Source organism: Monodelphis domestica, chromosome 6 (assembly GCF_027887165.1).
Source record: "Monodelphis domestica isolate mMonDom1 chromosome 6, mMonDom1.pri, whole genome shotgun sequence".
In the NCBI taxonomy this organism is placed as follows: domain Eukaryota; kingdom Metazoa; phylum Chordata; class Mammalia; order Didelphimorphia; family Didelphidae; genus Monodelphis; species Monodelphis domestica.
This window is the reverse complement of record NC_077232.1, coordinates 262,746,933-262,759,803: the sequence shown is the minus strand read 5'-3', so window position 1 is coordinate 262,759,803 and position 12,871 is coordinate 262,746,933. Positions and strand designations below refer to the sequence as shown.

At 35.1% G+C, this 12,871-nt stretch overlaps 1 protein-coding gene across 3 annotated transcripts in view; it reads right to left on the bottom strand.

Moving 5' to 3' along the window:
- The window catches only part of EMCN (endomucin), a 157,237-nt gene that overhangs the window by 77,296 nt on the left and 67,070 nt on the right, over window positions 1–12,871 (bottom strand). For all 3 annotated transcript variants that reach the window (XM_007495884.3, XM_007495882.3, XM_007495883.3), the window contains exons 2-3: window positions 8,698–8,769; window positions 6,656–6,775 (exon numbers count right to left, since the gene is read on the bottom strand). In XM_007495884.3, coding sequence (XP_007495946.2) covers window positions 6,656–6,775; window positions 8,698–8,769 — 192 coding nt within the window. The remainder of the gene's footprint in view (window positions 1–6,655; window positions 6,776–8,697; window positions 8,770–12,871) is intronic.

The following is a 12,871-nucleotide window of genomic DNA, read 5'->3' as shown; positions in this document are numbered from 1 at the left end:
ATATACACAGATGTATACACAATGAAGGAACCACTAAAACAAGATATCCAGCTCGATATCTTTGGGAAAGGAACATTTTTATCTTTCTACTCTAAAGCACATCTAACTGATTAGATAATGGGAGATAGTCTGACATAGTGAATAAAATGTTAGACTTGTAACCATGCAGATGGGTTCAAAGATCACATTTAAGATTTACTAACTGAGACCATGGACACTCACTTGGCATTTGTATCTTCTCCATCTCCTCTGTAAAATTATGGTAATAATACTTGTATTACAGGCCTGTTGTAAGTTTTAAATGATGTATGGCATATAAAGTAATTCAAAGACTTTAAAATACTATATAAATAATTTTATTACTAATCTTTAACATTAATTTATTAATTATTTTTTTAAATTTGCAAATATCAGACTGATTTTAGGTAACAACATTCCAAATATAAAGTATAGACATGATATCTTAAGGATACAAGAAGGCTGACAGTATGTCTTCTAAAAGATATTCTCAGTGAATCTATAAAAGATGAGCCTGCATCCCAACACTTTCATTCAATTACAATTTATTATTTTATCTACTTGGTCAGTTAGGTGGTATATTGCATCACTCTCTATCATTGGAATCAGGAACTTAAATTCAAATCCAAACTCTTACTAGTTATATAACCCTGGACAAGTCACTTCACCTGTGTGCTTCAGTTTCTTTAGATGTAAAATGGGGATAATAATAACACCTACCTCCCAGGGTTGCTCTGAGGATCAAATGAGATAATAAGCGTAACTTAGCACAGTGGCTGGCACATAGTAGGTTCTTAATAAATGACTATTTTCTTCTTTTTTCCCCTTAATATTCCAAAAGAATCATAATAGGAAAGTGTCTTGCCTTGCTACTATTTCTATCTAAACTCCATCAAACATCAGAATGAGAAGAGATGATAATAATGATAACATATCTTATACTTGTATGGCATTCACTTCTCTTTTCTCATATGATTCCTATAAAACTCTTTAAGACAGACATTTTGCAGACAAGGAAACTAAGGCACATTTGAATTAAATTAATTCTTCGAAGTTCCATAGCTGGGTAGTGACATATACAGGGCATGAACTTAATTTTCCGATTACTTTTCTAGTCCCCTGTCCACTCAGGTTGTAAAAAGGATGCTTATTCTTTATATTTACTTACTGCTCTGTCTCTAAAGCACTTACCCACTGTTCTTACCCTCTTCTAAGTCACTCTCTTCCTTGGATTACAGGATGAAGTTTTGTTTTTCTCTGAGCATATGAGTCCCTAAAAGCAAAACAATTCAAACCCCATGGAGAAGCTAATGAGGTGATAAGAATGGAGAAAACCCTTGGTTGGACAATGTGCCCTGGTTTTTGGTCACATCAGAACAAGTCAATGGGCCACATGGGTTGCACATTTCACACTTCTCTCATTAGGGAGTCTTTGCTATTGGCAAGAAAAAATGCAAAACTAGTGAATGTCTCATGACTCAGATATAGATCAGGAGCTTTGGAAGTTAAAAAAAAAAGCCATACTGTTTTGATTGTAACTAAGACAATCTGATTGGGAAGACTGAAGAAAGGTCAATGGGAAACCATAGGGTTCCATTCTTATAATCCCTTTCTTTCCTCCAAACACATTAACCATAGGAATAGCACTGGTGTGTTTTTAGAATCTCATTCCTGAGAACTTCCTATCCCTCCTATATCAATATCTCTAGGGAATCCTATTATGATTTCTCTGCATCTTTTGAATCAGATCTCCTGAAATCTCAAGCATATTTCAGATTAAGATTGCCTTTCTTTACTATTATTTTATCAAAATACTAAAATGAGAAAGTTCCTTTGAGTTGAGGTCAAAATAATTTCCACCCTGGTAATGAATTCTTTTTTGTTGGCAAGAATCAGGTCTAAAATAAGAGAGAAGGGAAAAGAATATGCATTAATATACTACCTATTATATGCCAGATACTATGCTAGTGTTTCCCAAATAGTATTAGATTTAACGTTCACAATAATCCTTTAAGGTAGGTGTTCTTATTATCCTCATATGCCAGCTGAGGAAACTGTGACTTTCCAGTTCATAAGGGATGGGGATAAGATTCAAACTCAAATGTTCCTGACTCCAGGTCAGAAAAATCTAGACTAGTAGTCATAGGATCAAGGACATAGAGTGAGAAGGGAAGATAGAAGACACAGAATGAGCTCCTTAAGCCTGGACTCAAGAAGACTCATCTTCTAGAGTACAAATCTGGCCTCAGAAACTTCCTAGCTGAATGACCTTGGGCAATTTGCTTAATCTTGTTGGCCTCAATTTCCTCATCTGTAAAATGAGTTGGAGAAGGAAATAAACCACTCCAATATTTCTGCCAAGAAAACTTGAGATGGGTCAGGAAGAATTGGACATGAATGAAATGACTAAATAACAAGAAAACATGTCAGGTACTATATCAAATATTAAGGAGAAAAAGAAAGAAAGCCAGAGCTTTTGTGGAGAAACAGCTAGATTTGGCAACTTCTTTCTCCCTCCCCCACTTCCTTCCATCTCCTTCCTCCCATTATGAAGAACACTGTGACGGTATTAGACATTTTATAGGTATGAAGACACAGTCAACTCCTACATTGACTATAGTAACATTTATATAAAGTGCAGTAATATAAAGTATTATATAAATATAATACAGTTCTATGCAAAATACAGTAATATAAATTCAATGACTTCCACCCACATATTCTCTCCAAAAAGTCATCTTTTTTGATCAGCTGTCATTCCCGCCACTTTTTATCACATAATTAACACCATCCGCAGTTCTCTCAATTAATGGGCATTCTTTTAATGACTACTAGTAGGTATTAAAGTCACTATTTAGTAGTTCTCTACAGAGGATTAATTGAGCCAAGTACCTTTGAGAAGCAGTTGCTTCATTAAGATAATCCTTTGAAGTAAGGCAACCTCTGAAGATGAGGAATTCAAAACAGATTTGCTAAATGTCAGTTGGACTAGGCCCTGTATATATTACATATATACATATACATAATACATATATACAAAATAAATTAAAATATTTATTACTTTGTAACCCTATTCCTCACAACCAGTTTGCTTGGAGAGGAGGGCAGTCACTAAGTAAACAATTTTAACAATAATATCAGCAACCAGGGTCCCACAGAAAATGTCAGTTGGACTTTATAAATGGCAAATGATTTTGAAATGAAAGATACATATAGAACACATTTGTGTGAAGCATCATCAAATCAAATTCAAAATCTGATCAAAGTTACATCCTCAGTCACATGTGAGCAGTAGCTTTTTCTGTGTAAGAAAAGTTTCGTATAGTATGGCTTGATTAACTCAAGTCTTTACTTTAGCAACTCATCAAAATATAAGATCCAAGAATATAAAATATGAATTTTTAACATGAAAACAAAAGGAAACAAAGAAAAAAATGAAACTTAAAACTGGATCCCTTAACCCTCTCTCTTCTTTTCTTCTGTCAGTTTAAAATGCTTAGCTCTCGTAATGGCTAGCTTCCTATTAGATCTGTAATTGGGCTCACTTGATTCAACCTTTAGTACACTATTCTTTGTGGACTCAGTCTTTTAATTAGTTTTTCATTGATCTCCTTTGTCCACCACAACACTGCTGCCTCCATTTATAGTGCTTCCCCCTATGAACCTCTAGGGAATCCTGGCCCTTCTGGTACCGTATCACTTTGTAAGGCTGCTACTTGTCAATCTTCTTCCTCTAAGATTTTTCTCTCTAAGGTAATGTTCATCACCTCTTTGCACTATTGATAACTTGTTCAGATATTACTCTCCTTCACTCATCTCAATGTTATGTGAAACTCAAAAGCTGCTAAAGTGATTTTCCTAAAGTACAGGTCTTAATAAGTAAGTCATCAGTTAACTACAGTTGCTCTCAATTATCTTTAGGATCAGATATAAACACATCCCATTGGTTTTTCTACAAAAATGGAGTCTAAATTCATGGATCAGAGCACAAGAAGAGGGAATTACCTAAAAACACCATGAATAATGCTAGAATAAATTGATATTATATATAGGTTTTATCATTGTAAAAACAATAGCTTACATTTATATATTGCTTTAAAATTACAAAACACTATCATCTCATCTTATCCTCTCCCAAACCCTGAGAGGTAGGTATTATTATTGTTCCCATTTTATAAATGAAATAAAAAGCTATCTGAGATTAGATTTGAACTTGAGTCACCCTGACTCCCAGTCCAGTGATCTATCCACTTTGCTGCTTCAATTCCTTTTGACCAGGGTGATCAGGAAAGCCATCGACCAAGACCAAGAATGACAGAGAGAAGGGTATGATTCCAATCTTTCAAGTTTATGCCAGTGTGACAGAGAACTGATGTAATGTATAAATGCCTCCAAGTCAGATTCCTTTGACATCTTCAATACTGGCTCAGGAACAAGCTCCCTAGCATTCTCTACACAGAGAGACAAACATCTGATACTCTCTGATGAGGCTTCAGATGCCCATTGCAATGTAATATCACCAAATATACAATTGGCATCATAAAATCTTAGAGTTTGAAACAGTTGTGCTGGAGTCAGCTGGAATCAACTTGAGAGAATTGATTGTTAAATTTTCAGTGGGAATATTTAAACCTCAGAAATTGGCAAATGTCAATGATCAAGGTTTGATTCATTGTTTTGTTGACTGCTTGGACTTAAAAAAGTAGAAAGGAGGAAATGGTAATGATGAAGAGTAAACTTAAAAAGTATATTATGCACACATTCCCCTTCCCCTGCCATGGAGAACTAGTTGGTAAACATTTACCAGCACATCTTGATTAGAAGCAACATTAGCCTCTGATGTAGTTTAAAAAATTATTTAGAATTCTTTTCCATAGTTACATGATTCATGATCCCCCTCTTCCCTTCCCACTCCCAGAGCTGACAAGTAGTTCCACTGGGTTATACATGTATCATTGTTCAAAACCTTTTTTTCCATGTTATTCATATTTGTAATATAGTGATCTTTTAACATCAAAACCCTAATCATATACCTATTGAATTACATGATCAATCATATATTTTTCTTTTGTGCTTCTGCTCCCACAGTTCTTTCTCTGGATGTGGATAGCATTCTTTCTCCTAAGTTCCTCTGGATTGTCCTGGGTCATTGCATTGCTGCATAGAAAAGTCTGTTACATTCGATTGTGCCATAATGTATCTATCAGTCTGTGTACAATGTTCTCCTGTTTCTGCTCCTTTCACTTTGCATCAATTCCTAGAGGTTTTTCCAGTTCACATAGAATTCCGCCAGTTCTGATGTAGCTTTAACATGTATCTGATTAGGAATACCTCTCTACTATACTCACAAATGACTCTGTCTAAAGATTTCTAGTGATAGGGATTTCAATTTCAAATGTTTAGCAAAATTCTTGGAACACAGAGACTCTGAATAAATATTTGTAGATTTGACTTTTGAGTCAGCCTATTCCATTTTGGTACAATTCTAATCATTTTAAGAAAACCTTTCTGTCTTAGAATATTGGTTTCAAGGGAGAATAGTAGTAAGGGCTGGGCAATTTGTATTAAGTGACTTGTTCAGCGTCATACATCTAGGAAGTATCTTAGACTTTCCACCTCTATGGCTGGCTCTCTCCACTGAGCCTGGCTGCTCCTACAGTGCTAATTGTTAAGATGTTTGCCTTTTAACACCAAAGTTTGTTGTTACTCTACATAAGGTAGAGCCAAGGTAGACCACTGATGACATTCCTATTGAAGTGTTATAAACATGACTTTGTTTCTATAATATAACATCCCTAAAGTTCAGTCTTCCAATTGTGTAGCTTCACTTCAGGGTATATTAGTATGGAATTCTAGAACCCTGGAAGTAATTTTTAATGACTAGCTTTATCAATCAGTCACTGAATCAACAAAGGTATATTAAAAACTTACTATGTGCCAGGTAGTGGAGATTAATAGACTTTTGTTAAACAGTCCCTGCCCTCAAGGAGTTTATAGTCTAGCTGGGCAAGGTAACCTGTGCATGCATATGCATGTGCAAAATATAAGATGTTTTTGGTAGGGAGAACCCCTAGAATCTGGGATAATTAAGGAAAAACTTTATAAAGAGGTAAACTTTGAGCAGAGTCTGGGAGGAAGCAAAAGATTCTTTATGGTAAAAGACATATCAGCTTTTATGGATGGGCCAGAGCATGGTTCAAATCTATGACTGTTGTTTTAGGGAACTCCTAGTGAACCTTCTACCAATGCAAATTGGAATGCAGGGTCCTGTTTCAGTGATGGGTTTTTAAACTGTTATTTTTTTTTTGTCTCTCAGGACACTTCTCTATCCACTATATCTGCCTCTCATTCATTGTTTGCCAACTGATTAAAGATAGACTTTGGTCATCATAGCATCCAGAAATGAATTAGTCTGCAACCAAGAAATCCAGTGAAAAACTTCAAATAATGCAAACCCCTAATGTAAGTTCACGTGTACAACCAAGAATAAAACTTTCCTCAAAAAGTAGCCTCAACATTCAGAAAATACTAACATCACACTTCCAATTATCAATTTAGAACATAATTTCCAAATATAATTGAAAACTTTTCTTATAGCTCTCAGCGTCTGGCTTTATATCAAATATTTGTCACTTACCAGTGTTTGTTGAGGTTGAGTATATCAATGAAGAAGATGTTTTTGGGGATGTTGTTGCTTCTGTGGTTTTCAGTTTTCCCTGTGTGATCATTGCAGTTGGAACACTCTCAAGTATTTTTTCTAGAAGAGGGATATAATGTTAGAGGGATTCACTTACACCTTGAACTATACCAGTTTAAGTTGAAGTATTTTTGATGAGGAGTTCATCAAATGTGGTTTCTTTTAAGAAGGTACTGCCCTTCTTATATGGTTATAATATTAAAGATCTACAATCAATGGGTCATGAACTCAGGACTCTTCCCTCCTTGGCTGTCAGGGTGAGTTTTAATGATTCACTAATTTTTCTCAGCCAACACCCCTTCAAATGACTTGTATTCATTTGCAAACTCAAAAAGATCATTAAGATAGTTTGTACCACTATAGTGTTCACTTATTCCTCCCTTCACCACTTACTTCCTTTCTCCCTTCTTTCCCTCTCTGCCCCTCTCTCATTCTCTCTTTCAATCCTTTCTTTAAAAAAATTACTTCCCCAATTACACATAATAATTTTTTCAACATATACTTCTCAAAATTATAAGATCCAAATTGTATCCTTTCCTCCTTTCCTTCCCCCCTTTCAGAGATGGCAAACAACTGTTCTGGGTTATACATGCATCATTATGCACAACATACCTCTATATTGGCAATTATAAGAGAATACTCACATAAAAACAAAACTCCAAAAAAAACCCACAAATAAACTAAAGTGAAAAATATTATCCTTTGATCTGCATTCTGATTCTTAACAGTTCTTTCTCTGAAAGTGGATAGCATTCTTTGTCAAAAGCCCTTCAAAATTGTCCTGGATCATGGTATTTAGAGTAACTAAGTCTTTTATAGTTGATCATTGCACAATATTGTTATGACTTATGTACAGTGTTGTCTGGGTCTGCTTATTTCACTCTGTATCAGTTCATGGAGTCTTTCCAATTTTTTTTTCTTAAATCATCCTTCCCATTGTTTCTTAAAGCACAATAGTATTCAATCACAATCAACAATTTGTTCACTATTCCCCAAATGATATACATCTCTTCAATTTTCCTGGATGAATTTAAGAGAGAGATAATCACTGGATTGATGTCTTAATCCACATGTAGAATGAGGCTGGGTGGCTTACAGTTTGGCCAAGAATATCACCAATGTGTTGCACTCTGGCCAGATCATATGACCTCACATTCCTTTATTTTCTATATCCATAAGATGTATATTCTAAAGTAGATGTAAACTTCACAGTGAGAGTTACTCTATAATATGCCTTTGGTGAATGTTGTTTATAATAATCTTTTCAAGAAACACAGACTCCTTGTGAAAATACAGGCGAAAGAATAGTTAACTTAAAAATCATTTATATTTGATTCAGGGAGGTGCCCACTCAGGTACTCTACTTTGTGCCTGGTCCTAAACCCCCTGTAGCTCATCCTTAGAACTTAGGTGTAGAGGGTACCACAGAAAAAGAGAATGACAGAAAATTGACAAACAATATCCTATTTGTAAGGAATCAAGAGCTGATTAAGCTGTACTTACACTTGTTTCTTCTATGTTAATCCATTTATATTTTTTTTCTGATCTTTCACAAATGGGAGAAATGAACTTATGGCAAATTCTTTTAAGGGAACAAGACTCCTTAATATAAGCATTTAAATGAATTTGATGAAGACTTATTACAAGTCTATACCTTCCCTATCATCAGTTGGGTAGCATCTTTCATTTTAAGTCCTCTGCACTTGTGATTGGTTATTAGGAATATCAGAGTTCCTTCACAATCTTGTTATTATTATATAAATTGTTTTTGAATGATGAACTCAAAGTACAGGCAAAGACACATGGGCATACATATCTATATACATACATACTTATATATTTGGACGTGGTTAATGATGGGACCTTGTTTTGCTTGAATATATATGTTTATAATATTTGCTTTTATCAGTTGGCGATAGGAGAGAATGATTGTACATAAGAAAATACAATTTAATTTAATTTAATTTTTAAAAAGATATTACCACTTGATGGAGATGGAGATTTGGGAACTACGATTGTAGACTGTACAGTTGTCATCAAAGGTTTTTCAGAAACTGTAAAATAAAAGTTGGATTTAGAAATTATACATTTTAGGGGAAAAATAAGTTTAGTAGATTTGTTTTTAGGACCCAAACCCTACGATTTCCTTCATAAGATAACCTAGCATTGTTGATTTACTTCTTAGCAATTTATTATCTTAGAAATCACGTTGGATATTAAGAGGGTAAATACTTTGTGCAGTCATATAATTATTAAATATGAGAGTTTTCCATATAGCCCTAGGTCTTCCTGAGTGAGGGCCAGACCTCCAGTTTCTCTGTTGGATGTCAGATCTCTTTTCATTTCTATCAGTTGGCAGATCACTTTGCAATAATCCACATACAATCTATCTTTGTTGTTATTGCATCATTTCAGTTGTGTCCAATTCTTTGGAACTCCATTTGGAGTTTTTTAAAAAATTTTTGGCAAAGCCATTGGAGTAGTTTGCCATTTCCTTTTTCAACTCGTATTGTAGATGAATAAACTGAGGTAAAAAAGATTAAATGATTTGTCCAGTCTCAAAGCTAGCAAGTGTCTGAGGCCAGATTTGAACTCATGAAGATGAGTCTTCTTGACTTCAGGCGTGGTACTCCAACCACTCTACCAGCCAATTGGCCCATAATGTCTATAGTTGTCTATAACTCACATTTAAATAGCATATTATAATTTACAAAGTGTTTTCCTCAGTATGGTCCTATAAGGCTGATAATATTCATATTATTTTAAAGATCAAGAAAGTGAAGTTAAGAGAGGAAAATAGATGGCACATTTAACAGAATGCCACATTTGCCAATAAGGTTTGTCAATTTTTGTCAATGAAGTGTGAGTTCAAATCTTTCTTCAGACTCTTACTGGCTGTGTGGCCCTGGGCAAGTCCTTCAGTCCCCACTTGCCTTAGTTTCCTCATTTGAAAATGAGGATAAAGTAGCAGTTATCTCCTATGGTTGATGTGAGGATAAAAGGAAATAGTATTTATGAAGTACTTTGTCTACTTAGTTGTCTAGGACTGAGAAGCATCTCAGGGGCCATTTAATCCTATTCCCTCATTTTAGTGATGAGAAAATTATGACCTAGAAATGGTAAGTGACTTGCCCAAGGTCATTCAAGTAACAAATAGTAAGTCTTGGAATTCAAAGAAAAATCTCCTTCCTTTAGGTCCTAAAGGTTGAACCAAGATGATTACAAAGAAGAAATGTTAACTGAAATTTATATATTATATAAGGTTTGCAGCATTCTTTACATATTTTAACTCAGCCAAGTCTCATAAATATCAGAGATATTATTCCCAATTTATAGAGAGTCAACTGAAACCTTTGAGGCAACTCAGAGAGGATGAATGATTTTTTTGAAGAGACAGCAGTTAGCAAGCATCTCAAGATGGAATCCAAATCTAGGCTTTTCTGACTTAAGGACTCACTTCTCACTGCTACACATTATTTCTGATGAAAGTAATAGGATATCAGGTACTTAGTGCATATGCTAATTTGCCTATACAGATGCCCTTTGTTGTTGTTCAGTCATTTCAATCAAGTCTGAGTCTTCTTGACCCTATTTCACATTTTCTTGGCCATGATAACAGAATGGTTTGCTATTTCTTTCTCCAGCATATTTTACAAATGAGGAAACTAAGGCAAATAGGGTTATATGACTTATCCAGAATCATAGAGCTAGTAAGTGTGTAAATTTAGATTTGAACTTGGGAGATTAATCCTCCTGACTATAGACCCAGCATTCTCTCCATTGCACCACTTAGCTGCCCAATACAATTATAATGTAACACTGTACAACAAAACTTGATATTCAGAATAGGTCAGCAAAAAAAATGATTAGATGCTGCTTAATTAGCTTACCAAGACAAAAACTAGGACTACTAGATTTCAGAATGAAATATATTGTCTGGATGAGGAAAAAATATATTTGGGTGAACAAATCTCCTGGGAACTAGCATCTATGTCAGCTACCCTAGAACTGGGCCATGGCTAGAGGAGGAGCACCCAGAAATGACTCTGACAAAATGGGTATTTCAGAACATGTGATATTGTGACAGTGGTGAACAGGCAGTGACAAATAGAAAAGCAGGGGTAGGTTAGTTCACGACAAAGCAAAGTGACACTGGAGAAGGGGAAGAGGACTCCTGATAAGAAATGAGTCCTGGACCCACAATATCAGTACATTGGAATTTCACCTCCTTCTCATGTGAATTTTCTTGGGGAGGACTGTGATGAATAAAACTACAAAGAAGGGTGTCAGAATGTGTGTGTGGGGTGGCTAACAATTTCCTTTTCTATTTTTTTAAGCTTTTACAATTTTATTTAATTGATTAATCAAGAAAAAAAATTTCATGGTTACATGATTCATGTTTTTTCCCGCCCCAACTCCCTACCCCCTCCCATAGCAAACAAGCAATTCCACTGGGTTTTACTTGTGTCATTGATCAGGACCTATTTCCATGTTATTACTATTTGTACTAAAGGGATCTTTAAAGTCAACATCCCAAATCATATCCCCATCAACTCATGTGGTCAAACAGTTGTTTTTCTTCTGTGTTTCTACTCCCACAGTTCTTCCTCTGAATGTGGATAGCGTTCTTTCTCATAAGTCCCTCAGAATGGTCCTGGGTCATTGCATTGTTGCTAGTGGAGAAGTCCATTACATTTGATTGTACCACAGTGTATCAGTCTCTGTGTATAATGTTCTCCTGGTCCTGATCCTTTCACTCTGCATTATCCTGTTCAATTTTTGATAATGCCTGGAAGTAAATTCAAATGACTTTGTATAGTAAGGAAATTGAATCCTTCCTTGCAGAGAGCTAAAATGACCCAAATAATTATTTCCCAAACACATATCTTGCTGGGAGGAAACATAAGCCACAGAAAGTAATAATTTTTGAGGTCTCCAAGATGGAGACTAGGAGGTATTGTATAAGTCTAGAGTTATTGTTCTAACATGAAGTGTTACAGTAGAATAAGACATTTGTTGAGGGAAAAATCATAGATTTGTGGTTGGAAAGGCCAGAGAAGTGATCTGGCTCAATTCCATCATTATTTTACAGATGAGGAAACTAAGGCCTACAGAGGTAAAAATAACTTGTCCATGGTCATACAAGGGAAAAATGGCAAAATCAAAATTTAAACTCAGGTCCTATGACTTCACAAACAATTTGATGGTGCATGAGATAAATTACTGGACCTAGAGTCAAGAGGACCTGTGTTTAAATAAAACTTTAGGTATTTACTAGCTGTATAATCTTAGAGAAATTACTTAAACATGTTAGCCTCAGTTTTCTGGTCTGTACAATGAGCTGGAGGAGGAAATTTCAAAATACTCCAGTGTCCTTGCCAAGAAAAGTCGAAATGAAATTGCAAAGAGTTGGATCTGACCAGAAATACTGAAAACTAAGATTTGCAGCTCCAAGATTCTACTATATCAGAAAACCTATTGCCTATCAGACACATTTAAGTTAATATATAAACAAAGAACTTTGTAAAAGTTCTTGTTATACTTCCCCTTCTTGTAACTTCAATTTCTTTAGTTTATTTAAAATTTTTGTTTCATATAGTGGCATGATAATATTTAATCCTCACCATTTCTAATAGCTACCCAGGATTGACCTCCCTTAAATGCTATCTCTTTTTCTACATGTCCTCAGAAGTACCGCGCCTTTAGTATTTCCCATGTCAATTAAATACAGCATCTCAATTTGGCATCAGACAGTGTTTGTTTTCAAGAGGCATGGTATTTAGAGGTGTTAGCAGTTAGCACTGACTGTTTATTGAAAGGATGTACAGAAATGGCTTGATGTGTTCAGCATTTACAGTATAAATGGAAGCTACAAGACTAACTTCTCACAGGTTTTCCTATAATAAAATCAAAAGCTTTTTTCACCTCTAAAACTTCACTTCACACACTAAATTTCACTTTTTCCACTCCAATATAGGACAACAAACCAGATCAGAAGAAGTCAGAGGCCAGATTTCCTGGTTATTTGATTGCTTTGGTTGTCTTTTTTAATTATCAAGGGAATGAAGCAAAACCTAACCTGAAGTGGGGTTAACTGGAAGAAGTTATGCAGGTGGAGAAAACCAACATAATTGCTAACTACTAAGATTGTATAAT